This window comes from Dermacentor silvarum, chromosome 4 (genome assembly GCF_013339745.2).
Source record: "Dermacentor silvarum isolate Dsil-2018 chromosome 4, BIME_Dsil_1.4, whole genome shotgun sequence".
Classification (NCBI taxonomy): domain Eukaryota; kingdom Metazoa; phylum Arthropoda; class Arachnida; order Ixodida; family Ixodidae; genus Dermacentor; species Dermacentor silvarum.
In genome coordinates this window covers 40,223,045-40,248,030 of record NC_051157.2, presented here as the reverse complement: position 1 = coordinate 40,248,030, position 24,986 = coordinate 40,223,045, and the positions used below count along the sequence as shown (strand labels likewise).

The 24,986-nt window shown below is 45.7% G+C and overlaps 1 protein-coding gene across 1 annotated transcript in view; it reads left to right on the top strand.

Moving 5' to 3' along the window:
• The window catches only part of LOC125944634 (Down syndrome cell adhesion molecule-like protein Dscam2), a 66,066-nt gene extending 45,267 nt beyond the window's left edge, over positions 1 to 20,799 (top strand). Inside the window, exons 2-3 of the mRNA XM_049665171.1 lie at positions 19,408 to 19,755; positions 20,795 to 20,799. Coding sequence (XP_049521128.1) covers positions 19,408 to 19,755; positions 20,795 to 20,799 — 353 coding nt within the window. The remainder of the gene's footprint in view (positions 1 to 19,407; positions 19,756 to 20,794) is intronic.
• Positions 20,800 to 24,986: the final 4,187 nt, after the last annotated feature.

Below are 24,986 nucleotides of genomic sequence, written 5' to 3'. Positions count from 1 at the left end.
CATAATGCGCAGAAACGCCGGCTATGATTTGTGATTTTATCTTTCCTGGGGCTGAGGGCGGGAGAGGCTCTGCGTTAGAGCGATAGAATTCAGACCCGCATGGTGAAAAAAATTCAGTGCTATTAGCACCTGCGAAGTGTGCGACCTAGTTGTTCCGGCAAGGAGAACATCAAGTGGAGCAAAGGAGCGAACGCCTTGTTTCTTACGTCAGACTGTTAAAAATAAGCATTTCCGATATTGCCTCTTGCTCCGTGAGAGTCCGACGCGAGCACAATTGGACTCTTTCCCCGTCTTGCCTAGTCAATGCAACGCACTCTTGGACATCGTACGCAGCAGAAAGCACCAGGGGATTCCAGATTAAGCAGGCTAGTGCAAAGGTGTGTCCCCCCCCCCACGCAATTTCTTATGGCTCTCAAATGGACAAATAATGAGTTGTGCCTGAAGCTTTTTCTCCTTGTATGTCTGGCACACACTGACCCAGAAAATATATAGTTTCATTTACGAAAACGTCTCCTTCAATCCGACAGGCTGCGGATATATACAGGGTACCTCTTTCAATTTACATCTAGCCCTCCCGCTCTAAAGGCTGTTCTGACGCTACTATAAACAGGAACCTTGCACGCCCCACTTCGGTTACGGTGGGGTACATGTCTGTAAACAACCGTGCATCATTTACAAAAATTGCTTCCTTCACTGGCTTGTCTCACGGACACATGCAGTGAAAGGCCTAAAATGCGCGTCATTCCTCGCTAGGCCATTTTCTTGCAGGCGAAAAGCTACAAGGGGACGAAGCCAGCGAAATCAGTACTTTCTTTCTTCGTAAAAGTAAGTCGGTTCCTATCTCAAGAGCCAGGTAGAGTGGCTATTCGAGAAAAACTTGGAAAGCATAGCCCGAAATGATTTATTTGCAGGTGCTGCTAATTATTCCGCAGCCACTGAAAACATTTGCATTTAATTCGGGAAATAATTGTTATCTGGTAATTGTGAACCCGGGGGTGGTCGCCATTTATGTGCAACAGAGCAGCAAGTGAGAGATTGTCGGTGAAGTATAGTCCACATTAATTCTAGAGTGAGGTCGCATTTATTGTTGAGCTCTCCAAAATCGTGTACGAGTAGCGGTATACGTACTTCGTAAATTGCGATTGGCTCTGGATTAAGTTGGTCCAGGGCAATATACGCGCCGAAGCTTCCGGGACGACGTTCTCTAGAGAGTCTAGGAGCCGTGATGCGTATAGCAATCCAATCATCGAAGCGGTCCGGACTGCTCGCCGCGCGCCACAGGAGTGTCCGCGGCCGCATAGTTATTGTGCGAGGAAGTCACATATGTTGTCGTTAGAGGATATTGCTGACGTGCCTTCGCATGTCCGTACATGAGTGAACGTGCGTTGACCCGAAGTAGATGTGCGAGTCGGAGATTGGATGAATTTGCTTGTGCGTTCGTGTGTGTGAACGCAAAAAGAGAGAAATAAAGAGGGGGGAGGGGGTAGACGGCGCTACGTTCGCGCTATTGTACGTGCTTGAACAGGCAGTGCGCATGCGCTCTATTTGGGTAAGGTGCCGTAAGGCACCTTACCCAAATAGAGCGCAAGACGTAAGGTGCCACATTCATATAGTTTCCTACATTAATTACTAGAGGGAACTCTGGCACTGTGTTCGTTGAGCCCCCGTGGGAATGATGGTTATTACATTGATTTGTTTGATCTGCGGGCGTTTGGCTTCATACGTTCTGGTGGTTTTGTTTATTACACTTTGTCTATCTTCACACTGGCCTAAATTTCAAAGCAATCTATACTTTTTCCTGAATTCAAATGGCAATGAGACAGTGCGAACGCCCATAAGGCTGCTATTTGCCGCTGTTCCGCTTGTCGATGCTCTTGCGGCGTAATGGTTTCAATATCGGGCTTCCGTGGTAGAAGTCCTCTGTTGGAATCCTGCCATCGGACAAATTTAATAATGCATATTTAATGATTTATAACACTTCACTTTCTTGAAAATGATCAGTTCGCAGAATCACGAAGCCGTTTAAAGCCAGAAGGACGAAGTTTAGGCAAATTCATGTACTAACCATAAATTTCAGGCTGGCTGATCCACCCTGCTTGTAGCTCTCGTAGATAACAGCGCCACAGTTCCCTCTAGTAATTGTACTGGCTGATCCACCCTGCTTGCAGCTCTCGTAGTTAACAGTGCCACAGTTCCCTCTAGTAATTGTACTGGCTGATCCACCCTGCTTGCAGCTCTCGTAGATAACAGCGCCATAGTTCCCTCTAGTAATTGTACTGGCTGATCCACCCTGCTTGCAGCTCTCGTAGATAACAGCGCCACAGTTCCCTCTAGTAATTGTACTGGCTGATCCACCCTGCTTGCAGCTCTCGTAGATAACAGCGCCACAGCTCCCTCTATAGTAATTGTACGAAACTCTACGGCCCATCCTTCCAATTAGAGTGAACTTCGAGTTTCACTTGCACTCCCTCTGCGGCACGCAATCAATTATGTCGCATGAAACGAAGTATTTTAGGCCTGTCACAGAGGCCTTGTAGATATTTCTGTAGTCGTCGTCGAATAACAGGTATAGAAAGAAGGAACAAATGCAAATTATTAATTTGAGGACCCAGGAAAGAAAGGATCTCTCTTTTGTGCTGTCAACTTCTGTGTGTATATTATTTTCTATTTGATGCGATTCTGAAAAAAAAGAGAAAATATTTAAAAAAGGAAACGAGAAGCAGCACTCAAAGAAAGGGGGGGAAAAGAGTCTGGAGAAATTCATCTCAAAGTAGAATCGTGACAGGTTGGCTTCCCAGCATTTTAATAGGCAATTAAAGCGTTAAAACACATAGAAGCGATAGAGTGGAAGTCTGCTTTCAACTTACGAGCATGTTATGCTGGACATTCTATGCGTCCAATGCATCCAATGATTAAGCCAGCATCCTATGTTGATTGAAGGAAGTAAGAGAACAGAACGATAGGAAATGAAGTGCCATGCTGTCAGAGGTGTTCCCAAAGGCGCCGACGTGTCTATATCCCCTTGTGGGTGGACGCGTCAGTGAGTACTTCCCTCGACGAATTGGAACTTATGCAGGGGCTTTACACGCTACCGCGGGGGCACTGGATGCTCAGTGGGGAGGCCTTTTTCCAACTTCCTGACGTTTGTTGGAGACACTAATTTATTCCACCAGAGGCGACATTTAGCGATACATTGGCTAAACATTTAGCAGGGAGGAGGAGGCGTCTTCTACTTCGTTACTGGACTTCTTGAGTTCTCTGGTAGCTCTAATAACACGGCAGGCACCACCTCCCTTCTCACACCTCGCTTAACTTGGCTCAGTTAGGGCTGTCCTGACGAAGACGAGTACCCTTGTCATAACGTTGGCGCCAGCGACATTCATTGTTCAACCACTGTTTATAACTTCAAATCTTCATCCTTCATCGTCATCTTCAACTTCATCATTTGCAAGGCTAGATCCGTCTGTCTTAATCCTCCTCCTCTTCTTACTGTTTGGTAAAAAAAGAGTGTTCAAGTAACGTCTGCTCCGTATCCCATTTGCATTGGGCAGGAATTGCCTCTGTGCGCCAAATAAGGAAAAGTAGCACAACGGGAATCTTGGACCTATATTCAAGAAACGGTCTTGGCATAATCTTGCGTAAGAGCGCATTTCAGCCAATCTTGATGCTAGCCATAACACTAGCGAAAGCGGCCTGCCAATGGAAAGGAACACTTATGAATGAAAGGCTTTGTGAATTTGGGCCTTAATTTACATAGCTAGCTTTCGAGCAGGAGGTCTATTCTTGACTAAAAACCGTGCAATCGCCAATCACTAAGCGATCCTTAGTTGACTTTTAAGCGTACGAACGTCCTAACAATCAACAACGAAGCTCAAACGCGCGCTTGTCCGTCGCTAAACTCGGTCGCTAAACAATATGTAACCGTTCGCTAAAGAGATAACGTTTATTTTCTGCTCGCCCGAGGAAGATATGAAGTACGATGATGCGTACGGGAAGTGCACGCACCAAAATAACGATCCTCTCAACGAATGCACTTATGTTCGTATCGCGAGCTCATTGTAAAGAACGGAGAATATCGCGATGCAGATAAAAAGAAAAAAAAAAAAACACGAACACTCAGCTATAGCGTGCTCTCGCAGAGCGTGCGCGTACTTCACTCATAATGACGCCAGGGGTTATGAAAAGACGGTGGTACAATTACGGGAGGACCTGCTCCGTAGTCTTCTTTGCAACGGTAGCGAGAGCGGTACACATTTGCATAAACCGTGCCTGCTTAAGCGAAGTTCTCTTTTTCTAGGTGTACAGAGCACAAGTGAATCCTATTTCTTTGTCATCAGTTCACTCGTCGTCAGAACCGTTCGCAAGAGCAACAATTGGGCAACCGCAGGTTACTGAACAAGCGGGAAAGACGGTAGACAACCAGATGATCATTAGCACTCAGCCGATAGAAGGTTAAAAAACTCTGCTGAGCTACGGACCATTTTCCGTGCTACTGCGCAGCAGAAGGCAGTTAGGATGCAAAACGCAACATGTTCTCTTTTTTAAAGTAATATATGGTCCCGTTGTAGAGACAGGTGAAGAATTAAACGCTACAAACAATGTGTGCTAACTACCTCTTCATTGGGCCAACTTGTACCCAGAAAGGTAGGCAACGCTTAAATCACAACAATAGCGGCAGGTACAGTCGCCGGTCATCGAATCTTATCTCACTGGTCAAGTGGATCCACAAATGTTTTATTGACATGAATAAATAAGAAAATGCTGGCACCAACAGATATGATACCGGCTATTCGTTTTCATATTCCTAACGTGGAAATGTGTCACTCAACACCGCTATGCTGAAGAAGTCACGTTATAAAAAGACACATTTAAATGACACTATAAATGTGCACATTTCAGTATACATAGTATATTCTGAGTAATCGCTCCTGCTAGCTTACAGTCGAAAATGTGCGACAATATTAGCGTCACGCGTGTAATCTGATTAAACAATACATTTCGCTATCGAAGGTGCGATAACATTAAATAAATTACGGATACCTTGTAGGCGCCTTTGACAGCTGTGATAATCTGGCAAAAAAAAAAACGGTCACAGGCAAAAAGCTAAACAATGTATGCAAGACAATATCCGCATTACGTCCACCTTTTCTGTACACACTTGCTTGCCCGAAAGGAGACCAGTATGTCTTTTTTACTATTATACTTGAGAATGTCCCGGTATATGGTGTGTTCGCCGTTAGAGACCTGTCTCACGAAGTCATATATGAGTAAACCTGGGACTTGTGGTTCAAGCTAAGTCTCAATCGCAGCGGTACTTAAAAAAAAAAGTTCCTTCATACTCATACCCTTTAAGTCCTGGCACAAATGGGCCACAATTTAGCAGATAGCCAATTGGCTCTTGTCTTGGATACTATACGTGCTAAAAAAAAGGCAGGCTTTGTGAGTCGAACGAAATTCAACGTTTCTTTCTTCTCTTTTTTTTATTATAGCACCTAAAGTGTTACTCTCGCACTGCGACAAATGTCTACGCAAAGGCCTAAAGATCACGTAGAAAAATTAGGCTGAGACACAATCAGGTGTTCCTGCCATGCACTTAAGAATGGACACAGTCGACTGTATCATAAAGCAGTGCAACGCAATGCCTAATTTCTTAATGCAAACACCAGCACCGCATTCATTAAGTCGGCACGTCTCCGCGCAAACATTTTGAACCACCGTCGACAGAGCTCAGTTCCAGGAGATTCTCTCCTATAACCCGCGCCATGCCTCGCAAGAAATATATGCAGTACCCCTATAATTCATGATGCTGAAATGATGAAGATGGAGAGCAAGTTTTATAGCAGAGCGGGTACTTTGTTCTTCGCTGATAGCCGCACAAACAGCTTCGAAGTATCAAAGTGATGTAGGCGTTTTCGCAATAGCGCTTTGATGTTCGCCGATATATAAAAAGAACCCGTAACGACTGTGTGGAAACAGTGGGCCATTCGGGCTTTATCGCTATCTATAAATCTCTGTCGCGCTGCAGCACGCCACCTTCCTATAGTCACCGGAGAAGGCTGTAGATATCTCACTGTACAACAAAAGATACGTGGTCCACATCGTGCGTTGTTTATACAATGTCGAAACAACGGCTGAAGCTCCTCCGCGCTCTCTTCACACCTCGCCTATTTGTGCGAGCGGCTGAGCGGAACACCCGAAATATCCACTCCGTGCGAAACCATTGTAAATGCTCGGCGAGCCGAATGTATAGCGACGAGCCAGGCAGGCCTTTGTTCCGAGACCCTGATCTGATCGTGCGGCGCTATCACGAAAGCCGGCACGCACACGCGAAAAATCTCGTTTCGTATCCCGTAGCAGCAAAATTGAAAAAAAAAGAAAGAAAAGGCAAGGAATGAGAAAACTGAACAGAGGGGAATAAATGCGGAGCGGACGCTCGGCATCGAGAATGAAATATCGGGCCGCACGGCTGGCGCGCACCACATGCTGCCATGGTTTACCTAATATTGTACGCTTTTGGGAAGCCAGAAAGCGCGCGCTGAAATGTCCGGCAGGAGAACAACCAACACATTGTTTCACAGCTTCTAAGTTGCACAACGCAGGCGCGAAAACTCGGCGAAAATGGACGAATCGGAAACGCGGAGAACGGCGGGCGGACGCGAACACGGTCGCGCGTTGTCGGGCGCGCCGCCGTACATTCCACAGGAAGAGTCGCTGGCGCCCATATTTTACGAGCGTGCGTGTGTGTGTGTGTCTCTGTACGGTGTTCGTTCTGTGTGCGTGTGTCAACGTTTGTTCTGCGCGGCCGGCGTGAGTGTGTGCGTATGAAACGAAGAGACAGTGAGCGAAAGGGAGAGGGTAAGGGGAATGGGTGGAAAGAGAGGGGAGGTGGCATAAATGTTTGATTCGAAAGACGCAAAAGGACATCGCTCAATGAAGATAAGAACGCCTGGCCGACTCTTCTGTCCGCGACAAGCCGCAGCCGTGTGGAGCGACCCGTCCTCGCCTGCCATGTCTCTCCCGTGCTGTATCCATGGCCGGCTGCCTTTTTCATTTCTTTTAGTTTCTCTTTCCGTTCTTCGAGATTTACTTGGCCTCACGTATCTTTGTGGTGGTTACATTAAGCCTCGGATATATAAAACGAAAGAGCACTGACGAGAGCTGAGCGCGCACGTGCAAAGCACATGCGTGGCGGAGTCAATCTATTATGAATATGGCGTTGACATTGCGCTCAAACCGGCGGAATGACAGCATTGGCAGACCTGCAGCTCGCCCCGGGATGTATTATTAAAGAACAGGCTTTCCTTCGCCCGTTTCTCTTCTGACGTTATCTTGTTTCATGCTGTTTGTTTTTGACGTTCTTCGTTTATCTTTCACGCTTGCAGCATACAAGCGTCGTGCTTTCTCTCTTAGTGTTTCTTTGTGTTTTCTTTGTGTTTTAAACATGACACACACAGTGACGCAATGTTTAAAAAAAGGTTGGATATGGTCGCTTGCGTCATTCCATCTTTTCAATAATGCCAATGACAGACGATGTGAATGTTTTAGAAAAATATCTTTTGGGGACGGAGCCTTTTTTTTTTTTTTTACCTGTCTTTCAGGGCATTGCTGCCAATTCACATACGCATTGTCGATCTTTTTTTTTTATTTACTGCTTTAAACTGTCGGTAGAATTGGTCACAATTCCACGGTATAAATTTTCGGGACCTTAAAATAAAGATGTCGCAAGACTCATTGGCACCTGTCATCCGCAGGAGCTCCTGTTTCTGGAATATAATCAGCCTCTTTTATTAATCCCAACGCTCGAAAATTCTTAAAACGGCGAATGCCTTGCGCAAAGTATGTACTCTCTCAAAACGTGCCGAAAGAAGTGCTTTTATGTTTCAAGTCAAGTTAATGCAAGCGCACAGCATGCGAAAGAAGAATCAATAAACGGACGGGAGCGTTTTTACACAGCACGCCATAGTGGTCACACATGTAGTGTTGGTTCTATATTTAGGCCAACTTTCTCTCTTTCTTTCTGAAGATTAGCTATCTGGCTCACCAATTTCCATCGCCAGATTGCATATCATATTTTGACCGGTTACATTCCATTAGTAAAATTTTGTCATATCCATTTTCCCCCTCACTTTAAAGCAACCTTTCCCGGTAGGCAGTTTGCACGCTTGAAGACGGCTATTCAAAACAGACTAGGGCTGATTGAGCAGCTGTATTCTATGATATGGGACGTGTCCGTGTATCTCCCGCGAGGACATCACGTACAAGTGTCAAGCGCTACTATACTCGTAGTATTATACAAAGTGGCTCTCTCTGCAAGTTAGGTTTTAGCTGATCAATGATGCCGTTAGATGCGAGTAGCAAGGGCAGTGTGGCGATGCAAGCGTTAATATTTGCTTCACCAGCTTGAAAGAAGGCGTTTGTTCTCACATGCCTAAGCTCATTCTTGTTTTGTTTTGGTTTCTTGGTTTTTTTGGGTTTTGTCAGGGAGAAATGAGAAAATCCGGATACTAGCGTGCCACGCTGTGAATTTATTTGAACCAGTAAAAATAAATGAGGCCGTTTCGCCCGTAATGCAACGAAGTGACGCGACAGCTGGTGCATTGTTACGACATCAAAACTACTTATGGGAGTGAGCCCCAAACAGCTATGGCTGTAAATTAGGAAAAAAAAATGAATGCCCGCGTTTTCCATGGTTTCTTTCTTTCTTTTCTTTTTCTTGTAACTACCATTGTAGTTAAGGAGATTGAAATGTCGGTGCAAAATTCCTGTAGTACTTAACCTGGCCTCATTTCTTTTCTTCGTTTTTTTTTTTTAAGAGGCGACAAAAAAAGACTGCGAATCTGCAAGGCTACAGCGGCTGATTAGAGCATCCTTCTTCGTAGGCATGCTTACTAACAAACCTCAATTTCCAATATACACTTAAGCCGTTTGTACAATGACCAAGAACCTCAGAAGAATCATGACATCCGTGTTTCATACACGTACTTAGGGCGCGGCGCGCAGCTATCTGTGGAATGTTCAGAAGATTACCAAAAAATAATTCAAATGATAAGCTGCAGTTAAACATACTGTGAGCCCGATATGTGACTGGGACTTTTATCTTTCTCATCTGTACGGATCATCATCATTTCTCGTCATGTCTTCTTCGTTGTAATAGCTCGAGGTTGGCTGGAATAAAGCACTTCATCCAAGTACTTCTTTTCATAATGACTCCCGATGACCACTTCTCCTCTGCCGGTCTCTAACGGAGCGAATCAGACGACATCCCTGTATAGGGTACCTTGTAACTATATATACGGACAGAATAAAAACGAGCTCCATGCACTCCACAGCATAGTTTATGTTCCGGCTTCTCCATTCCTCTCTCGGATTAAGCCTATATCGTACCAGAGATTCTGCATTCGCGAGAATTTATCCTCGAGACCACCACACAAACGATAACGCTTTCTTCTGGAGTGCAAAAAAGAAATGAACGGGCGACAGAGAACAAAAGGAAGGCGGTACAATCTCTCACTAAGCCTGAAGCACAGTCCCAACGCGAATACGACCAGTATAGCGCGGGCACAAAGGGTCTCCTCTAGTTAACGAGCGAGCCAAGCGAACTATAGCGACTCGGGTCCGCCGAGCTTTGTCGCCGCCGTCTCCGATGTCCCCACGGCGGCCTCTGGCGAGACTCAGGGGACGGTCGTCTCGTGTTCCCGAACAAAGATTTACGGGCACCTAATGATCACGTCCTCCACCACCGTCGCAGCAGCAGCCGCCGCTCGCTATAGTTGCGCGTCGACGTCGTCCAAGCGCGCTCTGTGCCGCCGCTGCGAAGCGAACGCTTTTCGCGGCTTGATGGCGGCAAAATGTTGCGCGCGCCGCCATCGCCACAGCACATCCAGCGAGCGAATGCGCGAGTGGTTAAAATGGTCTCATCCTCCTCTCCCCCTTTCCCGTATTTGTGTTCTCCTCTCCACTCTCGGGCGTTCTTTGACGGCGCTATACGGTACAGCGAGGAAACGGGCCAGCTCGTGCGCGCACTCTTGTGGGTCCCTGCGCGGCGTGGCTCCAGCGCCTCGCGAGCACGCTCCTCGTTAGCGTCGTTGTCGTCGAGGTCCCGGGGGGTCACGCATTGGCGCGACTAAAAAAAAAATTAAAAATGAGGGAGGTACGCTGCCCGGTGCGACGCGGTGGGGAAAATAAGAAAAACGAAGTTAGGAACAACACCCAGAACAGAGGAACGATCCGTTTTATCGGCTATACAACGCCGCTAAGTGTGATCTAAACTGATACGAGGCGTACTCCGTTTTATGCTTTTCTTTTTGGTCCGAGACATTTAATTCGAGACACTTCGACCCAAGAAATGAATGTGAGACGCTGGTACGACCGGGATGAAGTTCTCGTAAAGTGCTCTAGGTAGTCGTTTACAGTAGCGTGACTGCGAAGTCATTAGGGATGAGCTCATTTGCTATCTGGAACGGTAATCGCTGCCAGTTCCAATAATGCCGCCGTTTGTCGTTTGCAGTGGGAGAGAGACGCTACCGATGCACTTGGTTTGTCTGCGTGGTTCTTAGGAAAGTATATCTCTAATTTAGGGGTCTGACATCGGTGTTGATACATCAAGGTTTCGCTGGGCTATAGACGTTTGGTTGCAAAATGGAGTACGTTCGGAAGTACGTCATGATGTAGACGTAATAATATTCATGTATGGGTATCGCTGTAGGTGTCTTTAAACACCAACAGTCACTTCCTCACGTGCATGTCTTTTTATCATCATCATTATCATCATCATCATCATCATCATTATCAGCCTATATTTATGTCCACTGCATGACGAAGGCCTCTCCCTGCGATCTCCAATTACCCCTGTCTTGCGCTAGCGTATTCCAACTTCTCTATATATGGGAGATGTATCTGCTGCTGAAGCAACACGAAACGTGTTGTGCCACTCTTTGGAGCCGCATTATCGCTTCCCCTCTGTCGAATAAACAACACTGTGTTGCTTGTGTACTTCACTGCAAGTCAGCGACACCTCTCATTAGAATTCACGCAGCGATTAATATATATATATATATATATATATATATATATATATATATATATATATATATATATGTATATATATTGTCACGAAGATAATTACTACCTGCTCACCGAAAGAGCACAGCTTTCTGTAAAAACCTCACAACTGCGCGCTTCGTCCTCGTCTCTTTGGCGATCAGTGCCTGTAGTGTGGGCAGTTCACTTCTGGCGATCGGCACTCATAGTGGGCAGCTTACTTCGCGTCATTACTCCCCACGTGAAAGCGACCATCCCGGGCGCCGGTGGGAGCGAGTAAAGGGTGACAGAGGGCGTGGAAGAAAGTTGATCAGAGGGGCACTTCTTCGCGGGCGTAGTACGGCTTCATCAGTACTACGTGAGCAATCTCGGCTCGTGCCCGCCGTCGGCTCGAGGTCATATTAGTACTCTGAGGGACGAACTCGTAGTTTACGTCGCTGAGTCGCCTGACGATCTTGTATGGGCCAAAGTATCTGCGCAGTAATTTTTCCGACAAACCCTGATGACGGATGGGTGTCCACACCCAAACGTAGTCGCCGGGTTCGTACTCGATGTTCCTTCAGCCACTGTTGTAACGGCGGGCATTGGCACTCTGCTGGTTGCGGATGCGGTTGCGAGCAAGCTGTCGAGCTTCTTCAGGCTTTCTGGACGATGTCGTCAGCATTGTCACTTCTTGTTCCGGTGTCTACCGGGAGCATGGCGTCTAAAGGTGTTGTAACGCAGCGCCCATAAACCTGTTCAAATGGTGTGAATCGGGTGGTTTCCTGCACAGCAGTATTGTATGCGAATGTCACGTATGGTAGAATTTGGTCCCACGATCGACTTGTGCTCTAAGTCAAAGTACATCGAGATCATATCTGCCATAGTTCTATTTAGTGTGCTCCGTTAATCCATTAGTTTTTGGGCGATAGGCCGTGGTTTTCCGATGATTTCTGTGGGTCAGGGTGACGATCTCCTGCATTTAGTCAGCAATAAACGATGTTCCTCTACCGGTTATTAAGATGGGAGGGGCCCCGTGACGTAGTACAATGTCATCGACAAAAAACATGGTGACTTCTGCAGAGGTGCCGTGGGGCACAGCTTTGGTTTCTGCGTAGCACGTGAGGTAGTCTGTTGCGACGACTGTCCATTTGTTTCCTGCAGAAGACGTAGGGAACGAACCGAGCAGATCCATTCCAACCTGCTGAAACGGTGCTGGAGGAGAGTTCATGGGTTGCAGAAGACCCGCAGGTTTCAAAGGTGGAACCTTGCGCCGCCGACAATCACGGAAGCTTCTCACGTAGTGCTGAACGGAATAGAATAGCTGTGGCCAGTAATACTTCAGGCGTATGCGCGCTAATGTCCTGGCGAAGCCTAAGTATCCGGCACTCGGGTCCTCATAACACGCCTGCAACACTTGTTCGCGCAGTGAAACTGGGACGACAAGAAGGAACGTTTCTTGGCTGTTTTCGAAGTTCTTTTGTAGAGAACGTTGTTTCGGAGGCAGTAAGAAGTCAGTCCTCGTGACATCGGTCGTGGGACAACAACGTCGGCTCCCTGAAGGTAACTGATGAGGAGAAGCAATTTACTGTCTGCAGGTTGTAGTTCAGCCATCGCGACAGTGTCTGCTACACCGAGAAACGGGAAATCTTGCTCTAAGTCACTTGGCTGCAAAGGTATAGGTGCACGTGAGAGGCAATCAGCGTCGGCGTGCTTCTGTCTCGATCGATATACCACTGTGACGTCGTACTCCTGAAGGCGGAGGCTCAAACGAGCGAGGCGGCCTGAAAGGTTCCTAAGATTTTCAAGCCAACACAGTGAGCCAACACGCACCTCCACCAATGAAAATATATATACCGTGTGTTCAAAATTAAGCTTTACTGAATTTTTAAAAATCGCCTGTGGCAGGTAGCCTAATTCTTATCGTTGAGCTGGGTTATTCGAATAGGCGGCCATTAGTAGCACGAGAAATCGAAACACATCTTCAACTAATTTTAAAAAATTGAGTAATGAACTTCTTAGTTAATTACTTTATGACACACATTGCAATTTACGCATTGTAGCCGGTGAGTTTGCAAGACGCATCCACTTGAAATGAATTTTCGGGATGACACCAGTTTCGAGATGATGTCTCCCAAAGTGTGGGACGAAATACATGGGCGTTCCAGATACTTTCGTGCTTCAATGTATAAAACAGCATTTTGGTAAAAAGTAAGTGAAACAACAGTGCATTTTAACGGCGAGTTTGATGGCGCATATCTTCAAACTGGTGTCATTTTGGAAATTCATTCCAAGTGGATACGACTGACAAGCTCACCGGCTACAATTCCTACATTGCAATATCAGTCGTACCGCAATTAAGTAGGAAGTTAATTGGTTAATTTGTGTGGATAAGTTGAATAGGTGTTTCAATTTCTCGTGCTACTAATGTCCGCCTCATCGAATAACCCAGCTCAATGATAAGAATTATGCTATCTGCCACAGGCGATTTTTTAAAATTCCGCAAGGTTTAAAAATGAACACCCTGTATAGTGCTTTTTTTGTCTTTTCTTTGCTGCTTTTGAAGAGAAACTGTTCTCGGCTTTATTCCTACAGCGAACTTTCGTTAACCTATTTATGGTAGAGGAGGAAGGCTTTTATTCGAAGGCAGGTATTTTTACAGCGTACAAATATGACCGCTGACATGCTGCTCTGCATAGGAAAGGGAAAGGGAATTAAAATACTCCGGAGAAGAGTGGAAAACTTCAAAAAAAGATTATAAAAAGAGAATTTGCGACTAAACCTGATAATGATATCTGGTTTCGATAATGATAAAAAATTCTGGGCTTTCTATATGTCAGGAAGTGTACGTTGGTTAACGCTTTTCGATAAGGGCAATTTCAGAGAGGTATGTGAACGATGAATCCAAGACCCGTCACTGTCTTGAAGGACAGCGCATGGGATCTAAAATGTCACCTAACGTATACGGAACGTGACAGATCGTATCCATTTGGCGCCCAATACAATATCTCTCGTCACAGTACGAGGGGCATTCAAGTAATATGTGTTCCGCTAGATTGAAACAGACTCCATGCATATTTTACAGAATGACGGAATAGTGCATGTTCTCTCGTCTTGTTCATTATCCTGATGTCGTCACACTAGCAAAGTACTATTTATGCATGCATAGTAATGTACAATGCATCGAAAATGTGGGAAGGAAACTGCTCTTGTTTTGGCTTTCATTAACTTTATCATCCTGTCTTAAAGATGAAATACGCGTGCCTCGCAAAGGCTTTGATACTTTATTTTTGTTGGTTGACTTCTGCTCGATGCTTACGGTTCTGGTATAGTAGCTATGCACTCTAGACAATCGTGAAGGTAATGACGATGGCTGTGTAACCGAGTAAACTAAATGGCGCCTCCATATGAAGGAACAATAATGATCCTTTATTATTTCTCTTTCTCGCAAACTAGCTACGACAATTCCAATGCAAACAGAGTATAAGTGGTCGTACTTGTACCTTTACACAACGTTCTCACACAGATATGCTAACATGTAGCTTTTGTCTCAGCTATTTGTCATTACTATATGAGGTCGCATTTCTTCGCAAGCTCTACGTTCGTTTACTCATTCGCTTCGTTTACGTTGAACGCACGAAAAACGGCAATCGTTCATGTTCATGTATACCTCATGGGATTTTTTTTTTCTTGTCGCACAAACAGTTCTGCACCACTTCGCAACCTTGACTTACCGCGCCAAGGCAGCGTCTGCGTTCGCTATCAGACAAACTGAGGCAAGACAAGCTAACTATACATGACCCTGCGTAGGCAGTGCCGTCTATTAGGGAGGCTCCATTGCCGACCGTACGTCGTCAGAATCACAAAACGTTTTACTTACTTCGCTTTGTCTCTGCTAAGTTTTTTTCGTCTCTCTCTCTCTCTCTGTCTTTCGCAGTAACACAGCCCGCGGTGACAAACGCTTATGGCGAACCGGCTCATCCACTTCCCCTGAACCGCCGCGCGCCCGAGCTGGCCTCGTTAATCAGTGCAGCTGCAGCGCTCGATACTTCGAGTCATATATTATGGCGCACGTATCCTCCACTGGTATCGCTTGCCCGCTGGGATAGCCGTACGAAATCGTCTCATCGCAGCAGGGAAAGTATCGCTCGGGGGAAAGCAATCTGCATATACGTGGTGTCGGAGGTCCTAAGGTCTCCCCTCGCTTTTGGCATTCGCTCATAACAGCAAGGAACCACGGAATTAGCATCAAACGCTCGTCTGTTTCAATCATCCGTGTGAGTCCGACTGCGAAGCGCTGTTTCTTTGTAGCACCACTGTAATCCCTGCGCAGTTGCTGATGGGCGAAACCCAAGGTCCCGACCCTGAATTACGACGTCACTTTTTTTTTAACCTTCTGTCTTTTTTTTTGTCTTTTTCTTCTTCTTTTTTTTTTGTTCTCGCTTTCTTTAGATATATTTATCCGTCATTTTGTCTAAATGAATGTTGTCTCTAACGTTTCAAACGGACTTGCACCCGACGCCTGGGACCCCCGTTTCTAATACGTATTTGCTACGTATGTAACCACGATCAAAATTTTGGACATCAAGTTTAAGGTGAAAATAAATTTTTGTTTGTTTTCTTTTTTTCGTTCTGTCGTTTCTTTTTTTCTATCGCCCATACATTTATATCGAAGTAGAGAGGTCCGATGTACCTGCAGCTTGTTCGGTCGATGCATTGCATGTTCCAAAAGCAGGCTCTCCACGGCCGCGCCTAAATCAATTTGAAACTTTTCGGGGCTGCCGAGGACTCCGAATTTTCACTCGCGATGGTGCTACAAAGCATATCTAATTTCCTTACGCTATCGGGAATGCCTCATGCATGCTCTACTATGATCAACTGTGGCCCTCTGTGACTTCTGGACTAAAGATTTTTGTTTTTAAATCAAATGCTTCTCCGCCTTCTCACCTCGCCATAACCAGCGCTGTAAGCACTGTGTACCTTGTACCATGTTGCCTCCTATTATGCCGTCAACTCTGCTATAGGCACACAGAATCGATGAACTGCAAGTCCACTGTACCTAATTATATATTTAAGTACGAGTCCTCGTCCCAATTAAATAACATCAGAACAACACACATAACCTTGTTTCTTCTTTGTTGGCTTATTTGTTCCTTTTCTGACTGTCCTTGGTCGCTTACGCGCTGTATGAAGTATCCAGGGTGTGTTTTGACACCATTCTTACATTCCTTTGGTTCTTTCTTTCTTTCTTTTTTTTTCTTTCTTTCTTTCTTCTTCTAGTCGTTCTTGTTTTTTTTGAAAATAATGCTTTTATACCTGGAGGATTTAGTCAGGAAAGACAATGGAAAATATTTTTTGTCTCAACCACAGATCATGTCTTCGTATGTATTTTGACGCTTTCCATGCGTATAACGCGTATAAAGCAGCCTTTTCTTTCGCTTCCTCTATTTCGAATAGTAGTGGGTGGCCTACAACATTCGCGAGCCATTTTGAAACTTCTCTAACAAAACATTGCAATGCAATATAGCCACACAACATCAGTTGCTGTACACGCATAGCTTAAGAACACCTTCTTTATACCAACGAAAAACGTTGTCCATATGTACTTCCAAGAACGCCCTTCGTTTCGCCTTCGCTGTTTGCTGTGACAAATCTTCCCAAGAAACGAAATAAAGAAAAATGACAAGAACACGCTCTCGCTTGACAGTTCCCAGGTCCTTCCCTGCGATAAGGAAGACGGATTTGCTTGTCCCAAGGTTTCCGTTTGACAGAATTATTAACGAGTGCCAGATCTACGATTTCGCGACCCCCGTATAGGTGGCTACGGTGACATGACTAACATATTGACTTCTCTGCCTTGGAACCCCAGGGAGATGAATCGAACTGACTGCTTTGATTTCGGGACATTCGAGCCCTTCAACGGCATTTCCTGCGCCCTTTAGTCCCACCTCGACCTATAGCTAAATGAATGAGCGTACCTATTGCTCATGCCACGAGAACTTCAGTCCGGTAGCTTTGCAGCAGTGGGGAGACGTATTCCCTCGGAATTTTTCCGACGGTTGCTTTCCATATTTTAGGGACAGTCTTGTGGCTGTAAACACCACGTAAAAATGAAGACTGGCAGAATAAAAACACGCCAGCTGACGCTGCACCACATAATTCTGTAGTTCTTATAGTTCTTATATATTTGATCACTTGTGTTTTCAAAAATTCTGCAATGCTCCTTCTACACCACTGTTGTGACCCTTCTTCAAGACGTTCACGGTTCACTCTTCTTAGTTATTCTCGCTGGGAAACTCGGATGTGAGAAGCACGAACAAAATCATTTTATTCGATGCCACATACAAGATGCTATCCCGCCAAAGCGCTCACATAAGCTTCTCGCACCCACAGCATCACTTCCTAAGCATTTGATTCCATATTCACAAAGCAGGCAGCTCGTATTATGGAGCACTTCACCGACCAAAACGACACCTTGTCAGGCCTATCCACCTTTAGGCCCGGCTCCCTGCGTTTTTCTTTCTTATTTTTATTTATTTATTTATTTATTTGAGAGGAAATTTGAAACATGTTAATTCAACAGTAACATGACCATCTAATCAGCATAATTGGGTCGTCAGTAAAAAGAAAAGCATTTATAACGAATGAAGATAGCTTTGCGAACTCTGATGCAGCTCGGTAACGAAGCTTTGGGCTCGTAAACCTGCTTCATACTGCCAGGCAGCTTCGCTAACATGTTTGTTGTCCCAACTGACCAGCTCCTCTTAAGAATAGCTGAAACTTCTTTAATACCGGTGCAAAAGGGGAATGTTTTGCCTCTGAAAGGGCCAGATAACCCAGGGGCCAGATTCACAAAGCTTTTCTTTCGTAATTTCGCCTTGCCTTTGGCTGGCCGCCTTCACTAATGATATGTCGGGCATCCGGATTGGCTAATATTTTTTCTTTAAAAAAATTCTAGCGTAACAAGTGTTTGTTAATTCTGGCCCAGAATCCTAGCCAAAAGAACAAACAATAAAAATACGTGAGGAGGTAAACAAATAACTATCGAAATAAGGCCACAAACAACGAAAATAATCTTTTTTTTTCTTTCTTTTTCGTTTTTTTTTTTCTAGTTAGAGCTTTCCCTTGCTCATAGGTTACAGTTAACTTTTGGCACTTCTATCGTTTTTTTTTCTCATAGTTTGAGCTTTCTCTCGCTCGTAGACCTGCGGATTATTATATTTCACGACACTTTTAAGGCTATAATTCTCCATACGAGATGACCTTATCTTAGTTTCATGCCTTCTTCACATTATACACCATCATTTCTCTCCGTCTTCTTAATTTTCTTCTTCGTGCCCTTGATTTTTTTTTTCTTTTACCTCATTTTCTTACTTACGTGCTTAGTCTTTCCTTACACCGCTCACTCTTGCTATATTTACGTGTTTCTATTGCTCGCGTCGTTTAGCTTTGTTTCACCTTGAGCAAGTCGCACAATTCTGCAGAAACTCAATTCCACTTCCTGTTCGTCGTCACTCATTCGTCTGCATCCTCTAGCCCCCTCAGAGTAATGGGGGAACCGTACTGCACGTTTTCGTTGTACCGTATGTTTCGCCATGCTGCAGGCGGCCAAAGCAACATGCAACGTCATGGCCGCCATTGTTGTTGTTTTTTATGCTACCTAATTGTCATGACCCCGGAAACCTTAGCTGCTCTCACGACGCACTGGGGGTTATCCTTTACAAAGAAGCCACTATGCCACCAACACCACCACAACATTCGCCATCATCAATGACAACCGTGACAATAACCTCTTACTACTCTGAGCCACAGTTTCCTAAAAACAATTACCTAAGTGTAGTCTGGCGGTACAATCGTTGAGATACGATGGCAACCGTCGGTATTACATGGATCTGTCTAATCTCTGTGCTTGTGGCTTAAGAGGTTATTGTGGCGTTATTTTTAAGTTTTAACTTTCTACGTTACCAAAATTAACAATCGTATTTTTTTATCCAAACACGGCAAGGCAATAAGGCTCTGCGCACATGCGCAATCACTGCGAATTAGTGCACTTACAGTAAAACCTTTTAGTGGAAATGATTACTTCGTAATGATCACTTTGCAAGTCACCAAGCCGTTTGAAGCCACAAGGACGAAGTTTAGGCACATCCATGCACTGCGCATCATTCCCATGCTAGTCGGAGCGCCACTCTTGCAGCTCCCGTAGACGCGAGCCCCAAAGTTCCCTCGAGTCATCTTTTTTTTTTTTTTTTCGGAAACTTACGCTCTGTGCCGTGGCCTCCGAGATCGCACGGGAGCAAAGGCCCGCCGTTACGATCTCAGAGGCCACGTCAGTACGATTCGTGCAATGCTTATCGTTCCCCTTTTCTTCTTCCTGCTCTCCCACAGGACTTGCCCTAGCATTGGCTCCGAGACCAGTGGCGGCGATTTCCGAGCCCCGGGCGCCTCACTTCCTGCACGAGCCGCCATCGCGCGTCGAGTTCCTGAACGGCACGGGCGCCGTGGTGCCGTGCGTGGTGCACGGCTCGCCCGCGCCGCGGGTCACGTGGTCGACGCGTGCGGGTCAGCCGCTGCACGAGGTCCCGGGGTTGCGTCACATGCGCGCCGACGGCTCCCTCGTGCTGCCCCCGTTCCGAGCGGAGGACTTCAAGGAGGACGTGCACAGCGCCGTGTACCGGTGCCTCGGGACGAACTCGCTGGGCACCATTGGCAGCCATGACGTGCGCGTCCGCGCAGGTGAGCTTTCCCAACGCTATCCTAGAAAAAAAAAGGGAAACAAAATTCTGTCAAACCTCGACATAAAGAACCTCAATTTAACGAAATTCGCGGTATAACAAACTACTTTTGCTTCCCGATCTTAATTTTATTGAATTAGGGAAACCTTCATTTAATGAAATTCGCGATGTAACGAACTACCTTTACTTCCTGATCTTAGTTTCATTGAATTAATGAAACCTCGAATTAATGAAATTCACAATATAACGAAGTTTTTCGCTGCAAGTAAAACTTCGGTATATCGAGGTTCGACTGTATAAAGAACTTCATGCTGGTCACGATACACTGGTATCGTAAATTTTGTCACCATCACGTGCGTCCTCTTTCGTACGTCATTGATTAAACGTAGCCCGTACTCTCGCGCGTCCTTATGGGCGTCCGTTTTGCACCTTTTTTTTTTTTTTTCGTTTCCCTCGAATAGCCACAGGCAGGTAACACCTTTCTTGCGGTATCACAGCCACCACCACTTCAGCTACTTCATGTAAATTGTTAGCGCGCATCACACGTTGTAACAAACTCAACAGCAAATAACTATTTCACTCCTCTTGTAACCCCAATCCTTAAGTAATAACGCCTAGAGGGGATCTTTCAGGTAACAATGTAGAATTAGATGAACAGCGCTCATTATGGAAAAAAGGCGAAAATGTTTCATAATAATTTTATGTATAGTTAATAAATAATTTTATTATTATTATTATTATTATTATTATTATTATTATTATTATTATTATTATTATTATTATTATTATTATTATTATTATTATTATTATTATTATTATTATTATTAGTATTTCATTATTAATAAATGAACAATCCTTTTCTTATTTACAAACCATTTTTCATTGCGCATTTCTTGTGTAGAAATCACGTGAGGGGATAATTTACACAGCAAGTTTATTTTTGAACTTGTAAAATGCTTAAAACAGTTAATCAAAACGCTGAGAGCTTGAAATGACTTGTTGCTGAGTTTGTTGCTTGAGACGTGCTGGGGGCATTGCAGCCTGAAGTTAGAGAGCACAGGGGAAAAGAACAAACGAAACTGTTTGTTCGTAGACGCGGATACTTGCGCATACGCAATGGACAAAAAAAAAAAAAAGTCTCACTGCTGCGCGGTGAGCAGTCGCAACTTCTCTCTTTTAAATAGGTGACACGCCGTTCTTTTTGGCATGGATGCCGAAGTGGTCGCAGTACTTGCACCTCTTTTCCATTCGTTCCACAAGATGCCTAAGGCAATGCCTCAGGAAACTCGAGGAGCGTAGACATAAAAAGTTTAAGTATTGCTATACTAGCGAGAACCATGCGGGAAACGTTCCTCGCACACCGCGTGCCCGATGCTCATGCACGCTTCGTGGACAAAGATCGAGAACCTTTCTTCATTGCCTATTAACTGCTCAGCTACGATTACGAAGCGTCACTTACAGGGGCTTCCATTATTCCGAAGTTCATCCGCCGTTTCCCCTTGCCTGGTTGCTACTATTCTCGTTCTGTCGCAAGAATAATGATATCCGCCCCCGCATGAACGCTTTGGGAGCTCCTACACGCCTTCACTTCCGGTTGCACCGGGACGTACGTTCAACGTCCAGAAATCGTTAGTGCGACCACTTGTGAGTGCGCAGCGGACAAAGAAAAAAATACAGATTTGCTCACCCACTCCCTCCACTTAACGCCGTTTGGATCTCGCAAGGGTATATATACGAGAACAGCGCGGGCTCACATTTAGCAACGCAACACAACGGACGCAGTAGCACTATATACACCGCGAAAGGCAGAACTCCATTGCCCGGCCAATCAGAGAACCATTAGCGCTGTCCGATAGTGCGTTTAGCTTTCGCTTACATTTTTCGTACACTTTCTCCCGAGAAGATAGGCAACGCGCTAACGAGTAGGAAGACAGGCCAACGCAAATAAGAGAACCGGGAATCGACGAAAGCGGCTGCGACACTATTCGAGACTCGCTGTGATCGGACGCATTGTGCCGAGAAGTGTGACCAATACCTCGTAACGAGAGAGAGAGAGAGAGAGATTCGAATGGGCGCGAAGCGCTAACGAGCTCATAGCGTCAACCGCAGCGAGGGCCTCTTCCTCGCCCTTAGCCTGCGGTCGTTGCGAGCCCCGGCTGGCTACGCGACTGGCGCTGGCTGGAGAGGACGTAATCTGCGCACCGCCGGCACTCATCGATCCCCGTACCGCGCGGTTCGTTCGTACAGGCAGCGGAGAGCCGGCACCAACCTCGGCGGCTGCGGCCGTCGACGAAGGCAGGCAAAACTTTTGCCTCAGCCAGTTCGGCGGAGGCGGATCGAACATGCAAATTATCGAAAGGTGCCCGCGAGCATTACGTTACACTACGCGCCGCATATAACACAACACGGCTGGCTTCCGCCGCAACACTCGTTCTATCGCTCTCAGTACACGCAGCGATCCAACGGCGCGCGCACTCAGCGTGAGCTCTCGGAAACTTCAGACTGACGGAGAACAGAGCTCCGGCCAGGGAAGAGTTGGCGGCGGAAGAGCGCGGAAAGAAAACAAGAAAAAAAAAAGGGGGGGGGGGAGGGAGGGTTTGGGGAAAGGAGATGTTTCCCGGTTCCCAAAATCGGCCACAATCCGGTGATTCTGGAGCGTGCCGTGCCTTCTGGACGGCTTTTCCCCGAGACGGGCTTTTTGGGGACTTCAGCCGAGCGTGAAATGCCTCGTTGCTGGCTTCGATGCCGGCGGCCGAGCAGAATCCGGATTAGGCGGCCGACCTCTTCAGCCACGGGCAAGCCGAGTGTCTGAACGCCCGTTCGCGGAGCGCGCACTCGCCGAGCTTCCCCGGTGCGTTTGGTCGGGCGCGCACTGAACGCGAACTGTATACGCGCGCTTCCTGCGGTGACGCCAAGTCGAGTAAACAGCTCACCGGCAGAATGTCGATGGATTTTCTGTCTTTGGCATTTCTTTGTTTGGCTGCAGCCGCAGCCGCTTGCAGCTGCCGGTTCTTGTGTGGTTATACGTTTCTCGCGTATTTGCATTACCACTATCTGTTTGTCTTATTAACGTCTTTCTTTCCCTTTCTTTCTCTCTCTTATTAATGTGCGGCGGCAAGGAAGGTACATAGATATACCGTCGGCTGTGCACTTATGTAAATGGTCGGCGGAGTGCTCCTTGGGGCCGTGGTCGTGTTTGGATCCGTAGTGTGGCGTGTGGCTGGGGCAGGAAAGTGCAGTGGTAAATAAGGTTGGTCATGTCATGACTCGACAATGTCGTCGAATACTTTTATTTTCCGGGAAGGAAAAAAAAAAGCTACAAAAAAAAATTGTCAGCCCTTGCACTGGGGTGGAGATGGAAGACCAGCGAAGCTGTGCTATGGTGGGAATTGTGTATTTCCAATTATGACTATTAAGATGTGATGGTGCAATTGGCTATTTGAACTAATAAAGAATGAGAAATATATATGATCCGGTGGTCTTCATAGAGCGGATTTTATTTCTGGCGAGACGGTGCCTTCGACGCGTCCGTGCGTCAAAGGTATATGTTTATTTTCTTGCGTAATAGCAGCGTCACCAAAAGCATAGCTTATAAGCACTGTCTCGACACCCCCTAACGTTACCATTCTATTATTTCCAGCACATCTAGTATGCATGAAATATGATTCAATCCTGCATTTGGTAGACGAAGTCTTTGTATGGTGTAATAGTTCATTCACGACCGTGTATGCGCAGCGGTACTGTACAGTGAAGGGAATCCATGATGAAACTAAATAGCGGGCGATGACGTGAGATAGAGGAAACCGCTTTCAGGAATGTACCACTAGCATACATATATGATAACGACATAGCTAGGAAGAAAATACTGTGTGTAAATTGCATATCGAATAACAGACGAGCGAGTAAACTAGAAGGATATCGCATAGAAATAAACAGTGCTGTCGCAGCAAGGAAAAGTAACGCTCTTATCATTGCGCATCTTTGATCGGCCACCACTGCAGCTGTATTGCGGGAATTGCCTCTAGTGGTGCCTTACAGATCTGGCTGCGCGAACTCAAGAGGAAACTATCTAGAATTAATTGATGGGGTTCAACATGCCAAGGCAAGATGTCGGCTACAAGAGACGCTTTAGTGGAGAGGCTGCAGATTAACTTCAGTTGCCTGCCGTTCTTTAACGTTATAAACGCAAACAATGATACACGAGTGTTCTTTCATTTCACCGCCATCAAAATGCGACCACTGCGGCCTAGGGCCACCGTGACCACTGGGCCACCATGACAAGTAACTTTATAGGAGTAAACATTCTTGTATAAGGAGCAAGTATGCTAAAAGATCGCACAGCTTCTGATCACTACAGCTAGGTGTGCTGGATGTCCTCTTTCATTCCCTTTGCGATGGATTACAGAATGGGAGTACAGAAGGACAGATGTGAGTACAGAATGATGATAAACGTGGTGGACAGCCAATGAAGAACATGGCGATGCTTCAGACCCATTCAGCAGAGAATTTCAGCAGCGCAGAGAGATAGCACAGAACATGCATACTGAAACTTGGCATATTGAGAAAACAAGAACTATACACTCGAATAATGTTAACTTTGAGCCTTAACATAAAGAATCCTCCGAAAATACTTCGAATCCGTCTGACCCCCCCCCCCCCCCTCCCCCTTTCCTTTTTGTTTCTCGTTGTGATTCCCAGCATAACAATAACATATCGCATTGCATTACCTTCAGACGTTCTATTTATGCCCGCACTAAAATGCGCGCTTCATTAACAGCCAGAACAACAACATTCATTACAAACGCAGCAGTAACGAGCACATATTATTCTGACCTTATACATGGCTCTTATGATCTCTTATGAATAGTTTCAATTGTATGACATTGTCATAATATACGTTTCTTATTTGTTTTCCTTATATGTTCTAGCAACATGTTGCCATTCCTTTTGTAAAACCATGTTTTTCTAATCTATTTCCCATATAATGCTGTTCCCCCGCAAGTCTCTATGATGTGTTCATTACTTTGAGGCTACTTCCACTCATAAATCAATCGATAAATAACAACTATAATAACCATGTACCTAAGATGTGCCGTTGGTCTTTTGCGTTTATCGGTACCGGGAAACCACGGGGTAGTCACGTGATGCGGGCTTTTTGCTGATGCACTTCCATCGCGTTTCTAGCCGATGGTTCTTAAAGCACATAGGAGCCGTACGGTGCAACCCCACACT